Source organism: Passer montanus, unplaced genomic scaffold (genome assembly GCF_014805655.1).
Source record: "Passer montanus isolate IOZ18808 unplaced genomic scaffold, ASM1480565v1 scaffold33, whole genome shotgun sequence".
NCBI classification, from domain to species: Eukaryota; Metazoa; Chordata; class Aves; order Passeriformes; family Passeridae; genus Passer; species Passer montanus.
Genome location: NW_024368041.1, coordinates 7,880,933 through 7,904,274, shown reverse-complemented (window position 1 = coordinate 7,904,274; position 23,342 = coordinate 7,880,933). Strand labels below are relative to the sequence as shown.

Sequence of the window (23,342 nt, the reverse complement as noted above, 5' to 3'; positions counted from 1 at the left end):
TACTATTGTTATTGCATCAGTGACTGTAGAAACAATATTAACTTTTGCTTGTTTGAGTTTTTCTAGTTAGGGTAACTCTATTTCAGGAATATAAGAAAATTGGCTGACGAGTATTTGCCCTAAAATAGTCATTAGACATGAAAAAATATGGATTTATATTATTGCTACTCAGGACATATAGTCTATTAGGAAAGAGAAAAAAGTCCTCTAAAACAAAAAGCAAGATAAAATTGGTCATTAAATGACTTATGCATGAAATCACAGAGTTTAAGCAATACCAAATGCAGGTAACTAAAACGCATAAAAAATATTTCCTGATATTTTCCTCTCCTCTGCAAAATCCTTGCATAATTGTTTTTCTTTATTATTATCCAATACATTGGCAATTTTCATATTCTCTTCCTGAGAATCCATTAGCTTTCCACTACATTTACCCTGTTCTAAAACCTTAAAAATATAGGGATTCAACTCATTATACTTATTAGTTAAGCATCAGTATTAGTCAAGCACTTAGATTGTACCAATTAATCCAATATAATTGAATGTATTTATAACTAGGCACAAGAACAAATGCTTTCCTCATCTAAGGACAATAGAATCTGCTACTGTACTACTGTATTGTGTCGAATTGTCACCCAGCTGCCATTAATGTCACCTGCTCTCAGTTAGGCCCCCTCCTTGCTTAAGCCCCACTAGACTTTCTCTTTTCAGCTGTAGGTGTTCCTGGGTGAAAAGCAATCATATTTCTCCAGTTTTCATTGTTCTCTGTATGTTCTGGGCTTTTATCTTTCATATCCACTCCCTGCTCCCACTCATATATTGTCATATATAAGGATTTTCCACAAATCTGGTAATTTTACCTCCACATTGCCATGAACAGCTGGGGAGCATTGGTTTTATTTTCTTAGGGGGGTGAGAAGAAGGGTCAAAATACCATCTTGACACAGCCCAAATTCGACTACTGTCATTGGGTCAAGGGTTTCAGAAAAGCTGTATTTAGCCTCAAAAGAGTCTTTACCCAGATAAATGACACTAATGGGTGTATGGCTTGAGGAATTTGCCATCTGAATGATGCCACAAAAAATTGTCCAAGGTCACTAAGCTAGTGTTGAACTCACATGAGCACTTTTATCACCATTCCTCCCTCTGGGAGAGCCATATATGTTTCCTTCTCAGTATTGTTTCTCATCAATCAATGATGATAACTTCAACCAACTTGATCTCTTTATAAATATTTCTCTGGATTTCTTTGATATTTTATTTATTTGCGGATTTCTCTTGTATAAATAAGCCCCAAAATGAGTAGGAGACCTAGAAAGGAAATATAATCATTCTATAACCACTGAGATGTAAACAAAAATTCTCATAATGCCACTTATAGCAAATGAGCAATTAAATAATATCCAGTAGCTTATTATAGCAGACATAAAGAGATTCTATGACTTTTTAGACTTACGATGAATAAACTGCCATCCACTTAAAATTTAAAATAGTTACTTGTAAACTTAGAAAGTAATGAGCCATTACATATCTTTTATTTCTTGCTTTGATTTGAATAACATGAACCTAGGATGATGGTGACTTTTTTTGCCTATGAAGATGAATAACAAAATTAAAAGGAAGAGGTGTGCTGTAAAATTAAAGAACCAGCACATGTCATCATGAGTTGAATCACATTCAGGGTTGCCAGTGGCTATGGGTTTGTTGTAAGAAGGTGGTACTCAGTTGTCTGCCAGGAGAGGCCTTTCCAATCCACAAAAACACTGTGCAGTGCCAGGGCTGCCTTCTAACAACATTTTCCTTCATGTAAGACAATATTCAAGTATATTATTCTTGATTTGAGGCAGATAGTCCTCCTCTTGCACACTGGCCTTCAAATCAAAGGACACACCTCCTCCTTATGAGCAGAGCCTGTAACCATTTCTCCTCCTGTGCTGCCAAGCTGGTGGCATACCTAGCAAAATCTCAGATGCTTTCCAGGCAGCATGTACAAATCTGAAGTCTGCCAGTAAAAAAGATGTCTAACCTTCTTAATAATAAAAGAGCTATCAACAATATCACTTGAAAGTATCCTAAAGGCTCAGAAACAGAAGGGAAAAGAGAGCTACTAACATTCTATCCAAAAACTCGTATGTCGCAACTTTTAATTGGATCTCATATGTCTTGGAGACAAGGACTATTCTATGTTATTTTTAATGTTAAGCATTGGAAAAACTCCAGGCCCACATGACATATCTGGAAACACAAAACAAACAGGACAAACCCCATAAACAAACTACAGCAGTCTCTGGGGAAATAGGTCAACAGGCGTAACAAGGCTTCTCTTAGACAGAAGGTTTAAAAAAATACTCATAGAGAAGGAGTCATGTTTTTCCTCATGTAATCAAGGAATAAAGTGATATGCTTGAATGAAAATAGCCAGACTGGTTAATCAAAGGGTTTAATCTGGGGATGGCCTCTCTCCGACTCCCACACTGCTTGGGCCCCTCTGTTTGACTCTGATCTCATCCTTATGGGTCCTTATCACCTCTGTCATGTCCCAGCCCATGCATTCCACATCGCTCTGACTCAGGTAGGCATGTCACAGCCTACCTGATTTACCATCTCATGGCAATGGCTTCTCTGTAGTATTCTCCTTCTCAGCACCCATATCTGGCCTCAAGCCCCTGCCAATCTTTTTCCAGCTTGTATCTTTGGTCCAAACACGAAGATCAGCCCAGAGTGTCCCAAATTGAAAGGTATCTGCCAGCCCTACTCATCTGCTCAGGGCTCTGCAGCATGTCTAGCACCTTCCTTTCCCCACAGCAACGCATGTCTTAAACTGGAAAGAGTATGCAATATAGTGGCAGAAAAACCTGATGAAAACTTGTGAGACCACTTGTCCATATCCTGCCATGACTGTCTCCCCACACCCTCTTGCCCTCTCCCACATGCAGGATTACATCCCGTCAGAACACTTCTTGTTCCCAGTCTCTTTATCCTTCAGTTCTTATCTCTATCTTCCAAAAAAGATCAGTCTGGTTCATACATCTGACATTGAAATTTTCAGCTTGAATGCTTAGACTGAATTTATATCAGAAAACAGGGTCTTCTGAAGTGTCAGACAGCTTGGACAGGCAAGTCCTCACCAGCACTGCACTCAGTGCAGCTGACTGAGTAGTTGCCACATTGAGTTAGACAGAGAGTTTACCCAGCCAGCTAAATGAAGCTCTCCTCTAGCAATTTTTAACAAGGTGTTCTTTATCAAGGAATTTCTAATGGATCTGTTTACCACAGTGAAACTCATAGTATTAAATGCAGCAATCAAATAATGTATGATAAATTTCCATCACTGAAGAATTAACACACATTGTTTCAAATTGACTGTTTCAATAAGCGACTTTGTCAGTCCCATAGCTTTGGTCAGTTTTACTTACTTGATCTTTGCTCCTCTTCTAGGTAGGTTTGTGGTCGTGACAGATGAGACATGAGATCTTCAGCATCCAGGCTTTCAAGTTTTTCTTCAAGAGATTCACTATGGAATCGGTAAGACAAAAGACATAAATATAAATAACTTGTTTAAAGAGTAAAAAGACGACCAGATGTTTTATGAATTCTAATACCTGCCAGTGGGATTTTTTCTGCTTAATGCCACTTCAGACTTTACTACAGTGGGTGTTCCTCAGAAAAAGTCTAATCTATTGCCTTTCAAGAATCAAAAATTCTAATAAATCAGTAAATCCTTACAAAGCATTGGCCACCTGAATAATTATTGGAACAAGCACTAACATTTATTACATAGTTTGCTTTGCTTTCATAGATTTTAAAGCTGGATGAGGGGGGCAGGGTATACAAAGGACATTGTAACTCCTTTCAACTCATCTAGATCTGGTAACTGATGTTATTTTAACTTTGAAAACAACAAATCTCTCAGATCAGCCTGAAAAATCTATGGCAAGATTTGTGCGGGGGCTTGGAAAGAGGAGGGACTCTCTTCTTTGCATGATGTAAAGTGCTGAATAGCAGACAGTTGTCTAAATATGCTTTTTGTTTATTCAGTCTCTGGATGGCGAGTTCTCTTGTTTTAAAGTTTTCACTCTCTTTCACTGAACCACTAAAAGCTACATTTGGATTGCCTGACTTGAGTCCCCTACAACAACAATACTGATGGTTAAGGTCGAAGTTTTCTTTGTACTGGATGCACGGGCTGGAGCTACCCTGGCACAGGTCACTGCTCCCCGTGTGACCACAGAGCAGTGTGGGACTTTCATCCTTTCTTCCTCCCTGGGGGAATCAGTTGACCATATTGCAGTCCAGACCAGCCAAGAGGGTGAATCACTGCTTCTGATCTTCCCAAAACTGAATAAATCCTCCTCTGGCGCATTTGCTTTGTCACATGGCTACACATACTTTTCCTTTTTGAGTCCATGAGGTCTTAAATAAGCAAGAGTTCAGAAGTCAAACAGTCATATTTTTAAAAATATAGAGCTATTAAGCTGGACATTCCTACTTGATTTTGAAATGGCACTTCCATTTCTATGTCCTACTGCTCCTAGATTTCCTTGAAAGAAATCACAACCGCCAACCAGAAATAAGTACTCCTAACATCCCTGAAGTTAATGAAACCAAATTTCCTACAGATCTGTGTCTTGATGAAGCTCCTGAGGAGGTGCAAACCATCATTGAAACTTTTCCCATGATTGGGACACTTAGGAGATCTTTCTGCCACACTGATTAACTTGACAAAGAACAAGGTGACAGTGAACTTGTCCTATTCATAAGGACAAGAAACATTTTTTACCCTGCTCACTTTTATTTTCTAGCAAAACTATTAGGAGCTGAAGATTTTTGACATCTTTCCTGCCACCCTTTCAAATTTTCTGAGATCAGCATTGCTTTAAAAAAAATCCTTAGAGGCAGAACAGATGAGCAGATGGTCACCCTCTACAGTAGGCAATGGAGCGCCAGTTAACTTAGGAAGCTGCAAGCTCAAGTTCAGTGGTTAAAAGTAGAAGCAAATGAGTAATCAGCAAAAGGAGCTGCTGTGCTGGACCTCCAGACTGAAATTCTACACTGCTAAATTTCATTTGGCACCATGTGAACACTGGCCCAACAGAAATTTGGTACACACAGCAAGATTATTTTCCAAAAACTTCCATATGGTTATCTGTCATCCTGGGTTTTGCCAGAACCTTACGACTCCAACATTCAAACATCTACATTAATAAAACCCGCAAACCACAATTTTAAATGTGAGTAATTTTGCTTGAGCATGAAGGAGACATGCCTCAAATTATTTCAGATCTTATGTATCATTAAACATTCTGATTTCCTTAATAAAACAAACAAATATGCAAACAAAATAAACAGAAACAAAACAAAACCCAAAAGGCATCACTTCTTATGCTACTTTCAAGTCTAGAGTCTGGCTAAGGGATGCATCCTGGAAAATAGTAGCTTATATGAGGCAAACACAGATGTGCTAATATGTTCAGTGGCTGCAAGGACCATTTTTTTTATAACATCCAACATCTGCAGATTTATTTCCAGCCTTTCTCTAATGAGATGCTATTTAGGAAATTATGAGAAATAAAGTATGCTCAGACAACACTATAAGCCAGCACTTAAACTCCAACTCAGTAGGCCCATACACATTCACATCTGCAGACTGTGTCTTAGCAAACCTTGCTAATGACTTCTGTTTATTATCATGGGGGTCTTAGTCCCTCTTTTTCCGCAAAGGAATGCTAATAAAACCATAATATAGAAGGAGGAGTCCCTCACAAATCTAGATCTTTCTGATTTATATTTTCACAGCATTTCATTTACCTACTAAACATTTTTGTCTGTCAAAAAATGTGCTGACAAAATTATTTGGACTGAGAGTCCTTCTCATCCCTCAGCTACTTTTTGAAACTCTTACAATAAAATGTATAGTAAAAATACTTAGTTCTGATACAGCAGTATTCAGCTGAAAAAGCCCAGTGTTCTTTCACCTAGAGAAATAAATGTAATTGTCTGCATTCCACAGATAGAGAAATGATGCACACAGAGATCAGTTGCCATGTCAGAGCCATGAGTGGCAGCTCAAGGACAAGATACCAGGTCTGCAGAGCCTTTATGTCATTTTCCAACTGCTTCCAAGGTTCATTTTGGTCTGAACCTTCATTTTTACTGCAGGCAAAACACTGCATGTTGCCATCAGCACACATTTAGCAGCTTCAGTAGAACCAGAGATGTGCCTGGTAATGACACAGCCATATCGTTTCCAGAGGGAAAGAGAAAATATTGAAATGTTTGCAATGTGGGTTGAAGCTTTATTTCATTCTCTTTTTATTTTGGAGAGCCTGCTATGCCAGCTGCCCTGCAACATGTTCATTTCTGCAGTATCACGCTCTGATTTTAGTCATTGCTATTTCTCATATTAAAAAGAAAAAAGAAAAAACGCATCCAGCTACTATGACTTCTTCTTTGGAAGGACTCTTATTTCTCTCATTTCAATCAGAGTATCCCTTCATGACATATTGGCTTCATCCTGTCCTTTGCAATCCCACTGGAACAGCCTGCTCTCCTGCCAACATGTCTGCAGTGCCCTTCCCAACAATCCTTCAAAGATTTGCTCAGTGTCAGGCATGCAAGGACAGCTGTGCCCAGGTTTCCCTGTGGTGTTCCTCAGCCTCACCAATGCAGTGATGGTGGGTACTGCTGGAGCACCACCTCCCTCAGGGTCAGCAGTTCTTGCCTGACCATCTCTGGGAGTAATGAGCAGGCTCATATTTTCACTTGGGCAAGGGTTAGCATCAAACCTGCGAGTGGCTCTACTGACAGTTTTCTTATCCATCAGCACTTGTGTGATAGTGATGTCTTTGGACTGTCCAAAAACTAGTCCATGTAGAATATACTGCTGTACTTTTATATTCTGCAGATGCTGTAAGAGCTGTGTTTGAATCCGTTGTCTCCTGACACAGAGAATCGTAGAATCGTAACATATCCTGAATTGGGAGGGACCCATAATGTCACTCAGTTCCACTCCAGTTCTTGCACAGGACCATGCCCAAGAATCCCATGTGCCTGAGAGCATTTCCCAAGTGCTTTTTGAACTCTGTCAGGCTTGGGGCTGTGATCACTTCCCTGGGGAGCCTGTTCCAGTGCCCAACCACCCTCTGGGGGAAAAAACTTTTCCGAATATCCAACCTAAACCTCCTCTCACACAAGTTCCAGCCATTCCCTTGAGTACAGTCTCTGGTCACCAGAAAGAAGAGATCAGTGTCTGCCCCTCCTCTTTGCCTTATGAGGATGTTGGAGACCACAATGAGGTCTCCACTCAGTCTCCTCCTCTCCAGGCTCAACAGCCCAAGTGACCTCAGCTGCTCCTTGTATGGCTTCTTTTCCAGACCCTTTATATGCATTATTACACTTCCTAGCAACTGAAATAAGGTTTCTTAAATGAGCATCTCTAACAAAAACCATATGTGAAATAGAAATACCAAATTCAGTACACCTGTAATAAGAAAAAGAGTATGTCTGTCCTGAGCCTGCTGCCTCTTGCTGCAGGTGAGCATTTTGCTGTTTCATTTTTGGAGAATGCAGAGGCGGCAGGAGAACAGCCCATCACTTGTTACTGGGAGTCTGGAACGCCATTACGTGTTTGTCTGCTTGACACTTGATCTTGCATAACAAAACCAAAAAACAAAGGCAAAACTGAATCAGCAGATTAGTCAGCTTAATCTTGTGTAACTCAATGCTGCACTTCATTTTCAGTACTGTTATTTTCAGCTGTCCTTTGAGATGGTCATTTGAGTTTCCTTATCATTCAGCCAAGCTACTTGCCAGGACATTCACGTAAATAAGATGCAAAATATATAATTCAGCAAAATATTTCTGGTGTTCTGATTTAATCTTTTTTTCGTTTTGTCCACATAGTGTTAAAACCACAGGATCTTAATGCTACTAAAATGTCATTTATAACGAGAACACAATGGGCTCTCTTTTTGCTCTCATTTTAATATTGAAACAATGTGAAAAGAATCTTCTGTTTAAGCCACTATTGTAAGTGCTAAAAGGTTTTTAAAATAACATATAGCTTCTGAGACATTTGCTATCTCATTTTAAATACCAGATGAAGACAAATGGTGGGAGATGCCAGTATTAAAATTGAAATCAGCTGATTCTTGGATTCAACACAGTCACAGCAGCAGCACAAATTCTTGACACAGCTCATGTAGTTCATAAGCCACATTAGCAGATACTGTCCCATAAAAACACAGAATTGCAATCAGCGTGTTTGCTGGACCTGGATTTTGATCTTCATGTTCAGCGGTGTGACACAGGCAAGAAGTTTTCTTTTACTGAAAAGTTACCTGACTATTTGGTCCCAGTAACATAATAATTGCAAAGGTTTGTTTGCAAATGTCAAAGCCAACAGCCTTCTTCCTCAAGTAGAAACACTCTGCAGTTTACCATGTACGTTCCCTTCAAGCGAATTAGCACCAGTCACAATGTGTGATGTAGGCTTCAGTGTTTAAAATAGACTTTGCCTTTTCCTGTGAGTACATCATGCACTTATGTGATATTAAACGTGCAAACATGCTGCAGGTTAAAATACGTAGCTGTTACATTTCCTGCAAGGCTGTCAGCCATCCGACCATCCTCTGAGAGGACACAGCTCCTGGAGGTGAAACGCCTCCTGACTAAACATTTCCTGCTGAAGTACAAAGTGATGATGTTACTTGTCCTTACATAAAAAGGGTGTTTTTGCTTTGCAAAACAAAACTATGAGAGTTCCATTAACAAAAAACGTTTACTGAGTTTTAGCACGTGAGATATTCCAAAACCAAAAGCATAACTTATCCTGCTGAGATTCCTGTTGATTTGAAGCTTCTTTTATCCTCTAAGCCCAGCATCTAACTCAAAAGAGCTGATATTCAGAAACAGTGTGGATATACTAGTATTATGGCCATAAATTTAAATAAGCCTTTCCCATTAATTTTGTCAGAAGTTATCTGAAAATGAAACTATAAAAATGTAGGAACGGCAATTTACCATATAGATGTTTTTTCAGGGAACCTCAAGTCAGCTTTATCAGGTATCAAATACCATGGATGCCTGATGTGATACAACAATCTCATAAAGAGAGTTAGGATCAGGAGGAGGATGGGAAGTACTCCTGACTGCTGTGTTTAGCTGAAATGGATGACTCTAACACCAAACCACAAACGTATTCAGGATAGCAGTATAGTAGAGAAACATAGCCTAAGGATATTTTCCTGATGCATTTTAGCACACTACTTCTGTTGCTATTTGCTGTTGAGCCAGTGACACTCTCCATGTTTGTGGAGATGCTAAGGAACATAAAAAGAACAACTATATTGTTTACTAACAAAAGCATATGCATTTCAATGATTTGATGTTTTAGTTAAACACTACTGTCATATTATAAAATCAGCACTTTTATCTGCAGTAACAGCCAAGATGGAAACCTTGCAAGTCAAGAAATGAGTGTGGTTGTAAACCTGTATTTGCAAAAAGGCATCATCATGTTCATATTTGAGAATCAAAACCCCCTGAATCTGGCATGTGAGATCCTGCCATGACTACACCCACAGTAATCAGGAGTCACTGCACAGAACCCATGTGTGCTGTGATTTCCATTTTCCAGCTAACAACTCATTTCCCTGCCACACTGGAGAGGTTGCAAATGGCCCTGGAGGCAGCTTGTCTGAGCATGCTTGACAACACACTGGTGCACAGCCAGGGACCTGGGTCAAGCTTGTTTCCAAAAGCAGCAACCACACCTGAGTTTGCATCTGTGAGTTTGCTTCCTATGCAGCAGGGAAGTGTGACCTCAGGGTGGTCCTGGGGCTGCTCTCTGCAGGCAGCATAATCACATCCCACAGGAGGTTCAGCACCAGCTTCAGCCTAGATGAGGTGTTGATACCCTGAAGAGCTGACTTTGCATGACTAAAGCTAGACAGCCACAGACTCATCTATCTGGCTCCTTATCTATAGTGGAAATATAATCTTGCTGTTCTCTACCTCGTTGCTGTGTGGTTTCAATAGGTAATTGCATTGATGATGTGAAGAGCTGTGCAAGTGCCATGTAGCTCTTCACCTCTGGCACATACTGGTCATGCTGCAAAGTTCACAGTGATGACAACATCATCACCTGTTCACTCCTGCTCAGCTCCTGTGAGGGAACTGATGACCTCAATCTAAATATAAGCTGTCCAAAATACTATAAAATGAAGAATACTATCATTGCTGTTCAGTTTATTGCACAACACTTGTGTCGGCGGTTTGTCATTGCTGTGCTCCTTAGCCCCTCCCTAAGCATGGTGACTATCACCAGTACTGCAGAATTATTGCCAGTTTGCTGTAATTAACTCTTCTGTTTGCAATCACAAGAAAAGCCAGGCAATCGAGTGGATCTGTAGACTGAATCACTGGGTGGGATGGCAAGACAGCACAATTTCCTTGACTGCAATGCATCAGCAGTAAGGATGTGATTTCCAGTGATTTCCAGTGCTGCTTGCATGATCCTCACTGGCATTAGTTTGTCCAGGATGGACAAGATGTATTTCACTTCAGAATACCAAGAGGATTGAAATAAGCATAACTTCATTGGCAAACCTTCCATGAGAAAAAGGCTGTGGCACAGCCTCATCCAGGACCTAGCACAGACTAAGACAGGGTTACAGCAGACGCTGTGAAATATAACTTTCACACTCTGATGATTATTCTTTGACATTTGTGAAGTGAAACAGTGATTTCAGTTAGTGACAATTTATAGAGAGGTGCATCTTACAAATTTAGAATTGAATCTCAGATACTGATCGCAATTCAAAACAGGAAACATGGTTAAATCTGAAAATCACTGAATACTATTTGAAATACTTACATAATTTGACTAGTTTAAACATTAGCACATTTCTACAGGCAGCTTGTATATTTTTATTAACATTATATTAATTAAGTGATCTTGTTTCCAGTGAGTTTAAATGAAAATAATCTAAGTCTAAAGAGGTCATGCCTGTAGGGCTATTTTCTTTAGTAACATTGGAATAGGGGAAGGGGAAATGCTGCTTCTAAGCAGCAAAACAGAGGACTGTATTCTCTCTGGCAGAGTAAACAATTTCAGAACTGTCAAAAACAGACCAAAAGGCAGCTATGATCTTCCTTTTTCATTTTTAGGCATTGTGCCATTCTCTTTATTTACCAGTATTCTTCTGTATTCATTCTATTTCTTATACATTTAAAAGACAACTTTTTTCCCTGATAAGGAAACACAAAAGTTCAGTTGCACTTACTCTCTGCTCTGCCTTCACTTCTGTCACTCTTCACTGCTACAGTTTCCCTGGCCTGTCTACTCCCTTTCTTGGTTGAATATGCTCTTTAATTCTGTAGTTTAAATTTGCACAAAATAGTATCAAAGAAATTATGTCTTCAGCAGTATGTTCAGTTTCTGGGGGGATTTTTTGGGATAACAGATGAGGTTATTTTACAATCAAGAGATTAATGGTCAAGCTCAATAACTTCAACTTGAAGAAGAACAATTCAACCCTAACAGTGAGAGTACCCCATTAATTAAACCAGTTTGTCCACCAGTGTGATGGATTTATCCTCACTTGAAATCTGCCAGCAAGGGATCAGGAACCTTTCTAATGTGAACACTGTGGCTGACCCGTGGACCACCAGGAGCAGCTGTGTGACAGTCCATGATTGATGTTCAGCAGGAAATTATAGGGGATGACCACAGAGACCCAGCTTGGCCCTCAGGCCACATCTCTCACCCATCCAGTTTCCAAGCAGGCTAGGCCAAAACAGCTCTTTTGGATGTTACCAACAGCTCTTCCCTGGCCCAACCCCCCAGCCAATTCTTTACTCTTCTTTCCACACTGCTTTTGATGCCATCAGCCATTTTTATCTTCTTGGTCTCTCTTCCTCCTCCACTGCTCCTATGAACATGATCATCAACTGATTTTCTTCCTATCCCTCCCGCTGCTTCTTCAGTGCTTCATTTTTTTTTTGCCCAAATTCATTTTTCACTGTAACTCCCACACAGTTCTTTTCTTGGCTTCCTCCTCCTCTTGCCTACTCTACCTTTCAGAGTCTCATGACGTTTAACAATCATCTGTACGAGCTCAGAGCCTTTGTGCCAGAAAGCTGGATCACGTGAAGCAGCAGCAGCAGCAGCAATCACATGGCCATCTGGAGGGCTTCTACTGAGGCAATGAAATACAGAAACATGTTCAGGCAGGACCACTGCTCAGGAGTACTGGTCATATTTTTGCTGACAGAACTGCATAGAAGTCTTTTTTTCTATGGGTATACTCAAATCAGGCATCTCCTTTTTATCCTTACTCAGGCATTGCAGGTTTTAGTTAAATACTAAATACTGTAAACTATTTCTGAGTTGCACAGGCATTTTATTAGAATTACATACAAAACCATGTACAAGCCTAACCACATTGTAATGTGGTAGGTACTTATACAGAGAACATAAAATCTTTTGAAATGGATACAGCCATATTGCTCATTCTCAATTGTTCAGAATTGAGAATATTTGCCATTCCTAAATGGCCCAGCTTCTGTGGAGAGAATCCCAAATATAAGGAGGAGGAAATCACACAGTATGGCTAAATAAATCACACTGATGCAGCAGATGACCACAATTACTGGAGCCTCCTGAGACTTAGCCTTCTTTAGAAATAACATATGGGACTCCCCCCCCCAAAAAAAAAGGAAAAAAAAGGGTCTGTCTGTCTGTCTGTCAGTTCCCTGACTTACGTGATACAACAATGGATAAAGGACATGTTAACTATTCAGAAATACTGTTTGTGAGCCCGCGGTTTGGGTCTCTGGCCAGTGCTGCTCTGGGACATCGCGCTGGGCTGTGAGACCCACGGCAGCACTGAGGCAGCTCAGCTCTGGCAAGGCTTAGGAACAAAACTAGCAAAATCGGCAACAGCAACTTCAAGGGCTTCTCTAAACCATAGCAGGACTTCTTAAAAATTAACTAAGACTAAGGAGCGTAAAAACCTATGCAGGCAAGACTGCCGAGAGGGGTGGCTCCCTCAGCGGCGGCTGCACGAATCCTCGGCTCTACATCACCGGCGGATGGGCTCCGACCGGCTGTGACGGACTTAAGGAAGGGGAAAAAAAAGAAGCAAGAGACCCTCCGACTCGCCCTGGGGCTTCCCTGGAGCGGGAGCGGACCCGCAGCCCGAGGTGGGCATGGTCCCTCCCCGCTGCCAGAAGGCACGGGAAGCTCATTCTCCCGCTTAGGGACAGCACTGCAGCCCCGCCCTTGTCAGCTTCCACCAAAAACCCCTTTTTTAAGATAAGAAAACGAAAGAGCGGCAGCCTCCCCCCCTCAGAAACCGCGGGGCCGGGGGAGGGGAGCGCCGGCCGCGCCTGCGCGGAGCCGCTTCCTCGTTGTCGCGCGTAGCGGCGGCGGGCGGCGCGTGCCCGTCAGCGGTGCCCGTCAGCGCGGCCCCGCGGCNCCCTCCCCGCAGCGCCGCGGCGGGGCCGAGCTGGGCTGCTCGGAGGCGGCCGCGGGAGCGCTCCCCACCGGCAGGGCCGAGCGAGGGGCGCCGCGCGGGGGCCTCTCCCCCTTCACCTCCTGCCCGGAGGAGGAGGGGGCGGCCGGGGAGAGCCTGGATGCAGAGGGCGAAGCTTCAGCCTCCCTCTGCGGCTCCGGTGCTTTGATGCTGCGGGTCTCTGCTGGCTGTTAACATCTTCTTCCCTCTGCTTTTTTTTTTTTTTCGTTTTCTTATTTTTCCCCCCCCACCTTTCCCCTCGAAACTTGGCTTTCCCTCTCTCCGGATCTGTGTGCCCGGCTTCTCCTGGGCTTTACCGGTGGGGCAGGATCATGCCGGACCAGATCACCGTGTCGGAGTTCATCGCCGAGACCACAGAGGATTACAACTCCCCGACCACCTCCAGCTTCACCACCCGCTTGCAGAACTGCAGGAACACGGTCACGCTGCTGGAAGAGGTAAATCGTCCACATCCCACCCCCTATCCCCTGTTTTTTACCATTTCCCCCCTTTTTTGTTCCTTTTTATTAATTTCTTTTTCTGTATGCCTTTGAGAGAGCATCAGGGACGGGGCAGCACCACCCGCCCAAATCCACAGGAGCCAGAGGCGTTGGTATGCATGTAATCTGGTCTTTTAATTGTGGGACTTTGCCCTTGTGTTGAGCTAGTTACAGAAAGCTTTCCTGCTCGGGCGTCTCAAAGATTAGTGCGTAAAGCAGTTGTCTGAACTTAAATGTTGCTGTGGTACTTCTTGGGGTTTTCAGTGTTGTCAGTTGTTGCAGGAGGGAGAAAAAAAAAAGCGTGAATGTTGGGGTTTTTAGAGGGAAGATGAAGGGTGAGTTTTGTTTGGGAGCATTAGTAGAGGTTTTCCCCAGCCACTCATTACATCAAGTAAGCAGAGGACTCTGCCCGTAGAAATCTGCCAAGGGAGACTTGGTTTAAGAAATGAGGATGAAGAGATGAATGTGGAGTGAGGGAAATATATGAAAACAGAATTGGTGGAAGGAGAAGAGCAAAATATTGCAGCAGAAGAGATTATACGGTCTCAGAACTTCAACCTTGAAGCCTCAGTGCTGGGGTTTTTCATGCTTGTTATGAGCGTCATTTAAATGTTCACCCTTCTCTGCTGTCAAGAAATAGGAGCATGAAAATGGGTAAACTTCCAGAGCTGGTTTCCAAGGAATATCAGTCCACTGCTTCTGATTTGAGGTTTCAGAATGATTTCTTATGGACTAGGTCCGTGGTTATGAGGAAATGTCTTCCAAATGACTTTAAAACAAGACTGTACAGCTCTTCTCTTGTCCTGTGTTTGCTTGAAGGTATGAGCATAATGACATGAAAGAAGACAGATTTTTGCTATTGTTGCAGAGGCTGCAGTTAGTTGTTTTGGATTATGCACTTAGTTCATCAAGTATTTGTCAATTCTTCAGGACCCAGCGTGTATCTAGGAGATGGATTTAATATAGTCTTTTAGTTCTGCTGCATGTGTTGGCATGAGCAAAATATTTGGTATGCAAGGAAAGAGTATTAATTATTTAATTATGGTGTTTGCTTGATAGTCTTGGGTATGGAAATATAATCCCACAGGATTCAGATCAGCTGAAGTTTTAATAGAAAAGCTGTCTATGTTCAAAACTGTAACAGCGCTATTGTTTGTGGCAACTGACCAGAGTGATTGTAAATTCACATTTAGAATTATCTGTTTTATTTTTATTATGTAACCTAGATTAACATCTGTAACTTTTCTGTAACTGTAACTGGTTTGGTTTTTCTTTTCTCTTGTAACTAAGTCATGACCACTGACAGATTTCTCAAAAATCAACCTGTTAGGTTGGTGTTTGACAGAATTGCTGCCCCCTGTTCTTAACTCTGTGGAATAGGTACAGACATTGATGTGCTTGTTAGTACACTTGACAGCATGCATGGAGTTAAATAATATATATTTTTTCATCACTGGCAACTTACTTCTAGGGTAAGAATACACAGTGTTATGCTTTCATGGTTTGGGAGATACATCAGTGCAGGCTGAATGTGATAATGCCTTTCCAAAGAGAAACAAAATATAGAAGATAAATACACAGTGTTCTGCACTATTTTTGTGGACTGTGTGTATTTTAGAAGTTTTTATGTCAGATTTCACAGTAAATCAGGGAATAAAGAATGGTGGATACTTCTGTTGCTTGTGTTGCTCTTCTTTGCATTTCTTTTGTTTGTGTAACTGTTTTATGTGCTCTATTTGAACTGATTGCAGTTTAAACTGGACTTGTTTTGCATTATTTTTTTTATTATCTGTAAATACAAAAAAGCTTTATTTGGTGGGAAACAAGATTTAAACAGGCTCTACTGTTACATGTGCAAAAAATCTGCAACTCTCCCAAATTTATAGTTAATAATTTGCATGGGGAAATGCAGTCAGGATGTGGCTAGCAAAAGGCTCCTTTGGAGTCTTGGTGCATGCAAGCTACAATTACAGTGAAGACAGAGTTTTGCTGCTGCTGCTTTCAAGCTGGGTTGCTTTCTATACACCTGCTTACCTAAAGCAGCGAGTTCTGTGAAATGGGATTAAAACCAATGGTTGAAGTGGGTGTTCTGTAGCTCCTGCTGCTGTTGTTGATGTGTTGTGGATGACCTAAGAACTCCTCAAGCAGCTCCTGAACTTCAGTGTTGAGCCTGCTGTGTTAAGGCCAAGGGGATGGTTCCTTGCAGCTGTTTGATTTTTAACTGGATCTTGCATCTGGGCTGGAGCTCTCCCTGGCCTTTTGCAGGCTCCGTGCTGTTATGGTGCTGCTGCCTGAAGTACCCTAGGTCGTTATTTTCCAGCTAATTTAATTCAGCACAACCTGCACCTACCTCAGCGCCTGTAAGCTAGTTTGTGGATTAACTAGTTATTTTCTTTATTCTAAGCAACGTTGCAAACTGGAACTGTTTTCTGAACAGAAATGGAAGTGAAATTAAACAGATTTAATGAAAGCTAGTTCTGTTTCCCAGCCTGAGTCTGGTGTAATTCCTGCTGTAGCTCAGATCAGTGGCTAGATAAGAAACACATTTTCATAAAGAATGTGACGAAAGAGAAATGGTTTTGTGTGCAGATGTCTTTACCTAGTTCCCTGATGTTATTAAAAAATTGTGAACTTAGTGTTCCTGCATCACAACTAGCAAGTTTTCTGCAATAATAAGAGGTGATCGACTCATTGGCTGATTTTCCTCAATTGCTTGTCCATCAGTCGAGGGCCAGTCTATTCAGCTGGGTGAATTGCTACATATTATCTCCTAGTTACCACTCTTTTTCCTATTTAAATCATTTTCAGAGGAGATTTTGGATCCAGTTAGATGCAATTTTGGAGCAAGTTTCAACTGAAAAATCAGAGCAGCCATGTTTACTGATTCTGATGAGTTTGCATTCAATAAGTTTTCAGTGGAAGCCCTAACAAAACACAAGGGCTTACCTCAAAATGAGAACCATGGAAGTGCTCCTCCAAAGTACTTCTCTGTTCTCAACTTATTTAAAAAAAAAAAAAGACAAAGGACAAACAAAAAAAGACAAAAGAAAATCCTCCACCCAATTTAAACTTTGTTTAAATCAATCATAATGTTAATCAAAGACAGTAGTAAGAACATGCTACTTTGTAGCAGTTTATTGAATAGGAAGGTTTGATGCTACATTGTTTAAAACTACTGAAACTTAGGAGGATTTGGAAGGGTTTTTTTTCCTTTTAAGTGACCAATCTTAGATTTTTATCATCCAGTCACATCAGATTAAAAAAAATAAAAAACAAACAAAAACCTGCCACATCTCTAGCCAGGCTTAGGCATCTTTAACAGTAATTACCAAGATTGTTTTAGAATATTTTTTTAGAGCATGAGTGTTATGTTATTGCCTCCAAGAAAACACACATTTTAAAATTCATTCTATTGCTAAAATAAGAGGGCTTTTTCTCAAAAAAGCCTAGAGGGAGGGAGAAACAACCATTATATTGTACTATAGGTCAAATTTGAGAGAATTTGCAATCTGTATTCCTTTCTGTTTTGTTCTTCAGCATAATCTTACATCCATGCAAAAAAAGATTTTTAACATATTTCTGCATGCAGGTGGGAGATTTTTTTTATAATGCAGCACCTTTCCTCTTTAGAAGAGCTGAGAGAGTTGGACTTTTCAGCTTGTAGAAGAGAAGGTTCTGGGGAAACTTTAGAGCAGCATCCCAGACTAAAGGTGGTTGCAAGAGAGTTGGAGAGGGACATTTTACAAGGGTGTGGAGTGTCAGGACAAGAGGGAAATGGCTTTAAACTGAATTAAATATAAGGAAGAAATTCTTTACTGTGAGAGTGGTGAGACAGTGGAACAGGCTGCCTAGAGGAGCTGTGGGTGCCCCATCCCTGGAAGTGTTCAAGGCCAGGCTGGATGGGTCCTGGAGCAGTGTGGTCTGGTGGAAAGTGTCCCTGCCCGTGGCAGGGAGTGGAACTTGATGCCCTTTAAGGTCTCTTCTGACCCAAACCATTATATGAATCTGTAATGATCATATCAAGAGGGAATTATTGCATATGTAAATGGATAGCTAATTACTTTTTTAAAGTAAAAAGCCTAAGTGTTAAATACAGACAGATCACTGATACAGTTTGTTAAAATACAGCCTCTGCTTTGTTTTGACCAGACATGCTTTTAAATCCAGAGAAGCTCCATGAGTTGTATTACTCAAATAGATTTTGAAAAGTTGATTTTAATCATTGAATTAATATTACTTTGTGAGCTAGCTGGAATTTTTAGAGAATGATGACATCTGTTCTGAGAATAAGTAGTGCACATGTGGGATCACCACAAGGCTGACTTGATTATCATTCTGCTGTGTCCCAGCTCCAGCTGAAAGGACATCTTTGCACTCAAGGGATAGCTCAGTTATCATGACCAGGCAGTTCTGAGTCTTTCTCTTAAAGTAGCAGATGTTGTGCAGGACTGTCTGGAGACAGAGATTAAGCTTAAATATTTAAATTCTTTTTAGTCAAGCTGGTAGATATGAAGGGACAGCTAGAAGCTGATGATAAAATAAAGAATAGCTTCAGTTGTGATAGTGCTGATTTTGCAGTTTAATGCCTGTTTTACTGTTGTAATTCTGTAATTTTTGAACTTCTTTAATGATTAATGTTATGTCTTTCTTTCTTTTACACTTGATTGAGAAGCTGAAAACTCAAAATGTGCTTTCTGACAGTTAGGTTGGTTGCAGATATGTTTGCATTTTGCTTTCAGGTTTTGGTTTTGTTATGTTTTCATTTTTAATTTTAAAAAAAACCCCAAACCAACACTATTCCTGCAATGATTGTTGCTCATTTTGTTTCTCACTGTGCTGATCTGCCTGAATACAGCAGTCTGTCAGTCTGTGCTGGTCCTATAACAGATGTGTGCATATACATCAGTAAAAGAATAACTGTCTGGCTCCTGCTCAGCCTCATACACATTTTGTTCTTGGTGCAAGTTTGGTATAATCTAACATAGCTTGAAAGGAGAAGATTTCTCATGTTCTTCTTCATGTCATGGATACATCTCTAAGATTAGAGATGGGAAAGGGGAAAGCATGGGGTTGTTACTTTTTTTGTTTTACCTTTTTAAAATTTTTTATTTCAAAATGTGTTGTGTATGAATCATTTTCACAGTTTCCCATATGTAGCTTTCCCTGTGGGCTTCAGTTTATGCATTTATTTCTTATTCTACTGTGAGGAGGGACTTTTGGCATGAGGCTGAGGGGACAGCATTTTTCCTCCCTATAATTTTGTTGAAACTTGTGTAGCACTGAAACTGGTATAACATCAGATCTTCTGGTGGTGATTTCATACACTTTTCTACCACAAGATCCTTTTCCAGTGACAAAATGTTCTATCAAGGGAGGCAGGTGAAACCATGCATTAGAAAGGAGCATTTCCATTCTGAATCAACTTTAGCTGGTATTATGCATTGACTTTGTTCATTAGCTTGGGCTGTCATAATGGGTGGGATCTGTCTTGTGTGTGCATCAAGAAAATAGAAAAGTAGAACATTTCTGTCACTTAATTTCTTTTGAAGCATCACTTCTATATAATTGCAAGAAATAAATTGTAACATCCTAACCATTGTATTTCTCCTTTTTTTTAATTAAAATATATTTTTAGGAGGTGAATTCGGGGAACTCCAGCAGCACTAGACTTAAACCCAGCTTTTCCTAACCTTGTAAACGATTACTTATGTCAGTTAGAAGCAGTCTTGCATCATAGAGAGCTTTGTTCTTCCAAGCTGGTTTTTTATGTAACAGACCATGAGCAATCTTCAGTTTTTGAGGAAATATGCTTTTGATAGCAAACCGTCCTAAAAAGAACGGATAAGAAAAATTTGTGTAGTTAATAAAACTCAGGATAATTGTTGCTGCTTTTGCATTGAATGACAAATTGCAACAGAGATGTAAAAATGGGCATGTGAGCATTCTGAAATACAGAGGCCACAGTGAGAGCACATGGGTGACTCTGGATCACAATACTGAAAATGTGATACAGATGGAGTTGACAGCAGTGTATTGTATTTAAAATGCAGCTGAGGATGTTTTTATATTTGCATGCTACACTATTTATTCATTTAGTGTGTAATCAGTTTTACCCTTCATTTGATAGCAGTCAAAGCATTTGTCTGTAATAAGCAGGCAATCTCCTTTTACTTAAATGTGACTGATGTGAGAAAAAATAAGAAACACTGGTGGCTCAAAGTTTCAGTCATGGCAGATGAATTAGCTTTGCCTTTTGAGAATTTGTATTCATTTTAGGCATATTTTTAAAGTATTTACTGCATTTGGTACCTCCTATGTTTTTTTGAGAAGTACTGCTTCTTGTTTTGAACTCCCAACAGGCTTCTTCATGTTTACTCATCAGTTAGGAAGCTGTGAAAGTGCTCTTTGGTGCACCCTGTTCAGTATGCTGTGCAGATAAACCCTGACAGAGTGTGCACCATGTAGTCATGGGAACTTGGCCCTGATGGAGGGGAGACACTTAAAGTGACACAACTTAAAGCTGAGTTTCATGTTTAGGTTTGAGTCCTGTGGAGATACCTTCCATAGTTAAAAAGCAATAAAAAAGTACTTTGAAGAAAACAGAGAGTGGGAAACAACCCACAAAGCCATGTTTGTATTTTAGCAGGGTGTCACTGAACGAGTGCACATGAATGATTCAGAACAGAATGAAATTGGTTGATTTAATTTCCAGTATGTTCCTTACTATGAAGAGTAAAACTCAATTTTCTTAAGTGTCTTTGTGATTTGTAACAATATGAATAAAGTAACTGTTAATAATTTTAAACAGCAGATGTGAAGTAAATTTACAGAGGATAATTGTAAGAAAGATCATAGCATCTCATTTTGAATGGAATAGTGCCTTGCAATAAAACCATTAGGCAGAATCAAGCTGATAATGCTAATTATCAGTATTGTTTCAAGTGCAAAGGTAGGCAATATAAGCATTTTCTAAAAAAAGGGCTCTCAACTAATAGCATTTTTATATCTCATGGGAGACTTCTCAGAGTCCAGTTAGTAGCATATTTTCGTACTTCTCTTCGAGACTGTTCAACCAGGTTTGTTTGATACTGGCCAAGAGGTCTAAAGTTTATTGGTGAGTGCAAAGGAAAACCCCTGAGATAATAGCATGAGTTTCCTTTTCTGAGGGAGTGCAGCTGGAGGTCCACTCCCTGCTGAGAAGTGCAACAAACAGTTATTTTATATTTCTAAAGAGAGAGTGTTGATCAGTGTTATTTATCTGTAGCTATATGTAATGGGTTGTAAATATCACTATCAGTGGGCTAATGCTGAGCTTTTGTATAAGCGTTGTGACAAGTAAGATTTTGGAGTACAGTGGGCTTGATTGTGGTGATTATGGATTCTTTAATGATCCTGTGAAAAAGCAACAAAATGTAATTATTCCATTTCCCCCTTTACAAACATAGATGTGCATGTGGGTGGATGTGGCCTTGTCTCTTTTAGTCAGTGGTGAAAAGAGAGGCCTGAAGTTGTGCTGTTGCTGTGGTTAAGCTGGAAAATGTATGCTTTTTCTTTCTTTTAAATAGCCACTTCTGTCTTGATCTTTCTTGTTTTATCCTGCTTGTTACATTTCTTAACAGAAGAAATGTAAAACTTGTTCTGATGCAGAAATAGAAACTCACAATGCCAGTAGAGTCTTTTAATTTCTTGGTTTTCTCTTGGTTAAGAGCTAAAAAGCAGTATGGTGCTGGAGGTACCTTCCTGCTAAACAAGAGTCTGTAGGACTGTGGGACCTTAGACATGGTGTGCTCTGGGAGCCTTGTGTCCAAGCTGGTGAGAGATGGACCAGGTAAGGGATCTGCAGGGTGGGTGGGACATGGACTGGGCTGCCGAGCCCAGAGGCTGGGGATCAGTGAAGCAAAGGCCAGCTGGCATCGGGCTGCAAGTGGCACCAGTGCCTTCCAGGATCAGTTTTGGGATTAGAGCTATTTGGTATCTTTTTATTGTGTGGATGGTGAGTTTGAGTGTGATCTCATCAAGTTTATTTGGATGATACCAAGTTGTTCAATGTGCTGACAGCAGTCACCCTTCAGTGGAACCTGGAGAAGTTGCCTGATACAGGAGGAGCCTTGTGTGACTCATTGAAGAGAAATATGAAATCCTGCCCCAGGGATGGATGGAGTTGCCACGTGCAGCAGTACAGGCTGGCCAGAAGACAGCTTCCTAAGGAAGAACCTTGGACTCAGGTGGATGAGCTGTTGAGTGTGGGTTCTCAGTGACAAAGGCCAGCCACGTACTGGGCTGTGTTAGTAAAGTTGCAGCCAGAAAATAGTGGTTCTTCCCCTCTGTGAGGAACTGTGAGACCACATCTAAAGTACTGTGTTTGGGGTTCACCAATACATGAAAGATATTATAGACTGCCACAAGTCCAGGTGAGGATTACCAAGATGATTAAAAGCCTAAAGCACATCACTTAATGAGGGAAAACTAGACTTCTTCAGCCTTGGACTAGAGACTAAGGGAAGATCATATTGATTTCTCCAACTATGTAGTATGTGTAAAGGGAGAAAACTGATAGAGTAGAAATTCTGATTACTTTTGAGAAGGTTTTGAGCAGGTATATTTGTCGTTTATTATTATTATTGTTATTATTATTATTATTATTATTTTGGGGGCTTGTTTGTTTTGAACCATGAGTCCGGTGAACAAGTGCTCAGAGAGAATGTGAAACCTCTTGTCCTCAGAGACATTCAAAACTCCACTGGACTGTAGAAGTAGGCTCCTTAAAATTGTTTGGACTGCATGATTTAATCTTTTAGAACATAAGAAGGCAGAGTAAAGTGGTTGTTTAGTTTCATGAATGTGTTTTTGTGTTTTCAGGTAGGAGTTTACAGTGAGCTTATTCTTGGAAAAACAGCACATTTAAACCTAAAAAAAACAGTGTAAGAAAATTGATATTTTTTTTTTCCTTCAGTGGAAGACTGCTTTAATAGAGAAAATGGGATACTACTCACACTTCTGCAAAAGTGTAGATGAAAAAGCTTGTATTTGGGGCTTTGTGTGATTTTTTTTTTAAGGAATAGTTTGAATAGTTATTGAATGCTAGAAAATTATATGATTAATTTTAAATTATCAATCTGTACTTCTAGAAAGTCAGCTAACTTATTTTGTAAAGTTTTAACTGTGTTACAGCTGGACTATGTCTCTGCTGGGTTAATTTTTGTTACTAACTTTTCTTTGTAGGAAGGTGATTTGAATTCTAGAGCTCCCACCTTGAATTTACTACACTAATTTCCTTTCTTCTTGTAATATGTTTTACTTTTCAAGTAAATGATCTTTTGGTTCT

General features: G+C 40.3%; 1 protein-coding gene across 4 annotated transcripts in view; it reads left to right on the top strand.

Moving 5' to 3' along the window:
- ASAP1 (ArfGAP with SH3 domain, ankyrin repeat and PH domain 1) overlaps nt 1-23,342 on the top strand; it is a 145,019-nt gene that overhangs the window by 15,104 nt on the left and 106,573 nt on the right. For all 4 annotated transcript variants that reach the window (XM_039715389.1, XM_039715387.1, XM_039715390.1 and 1 more), the window contains exons 2-3: nt 3,439-3,525; nt 13,846-13,975. In XM_039715389.1, the coding sequence (XP_039571323.1) occupies nt 3,467-3,525; nt 13,846-13,975 (189 nt within the window). In that variant the 5' untranslated portion in view covers nt 3,439-3,466. The remainder of the gene's footprint in view (nt 1-3,438; nt 3,526-13,845; nt 13,976-23,342) is intronic.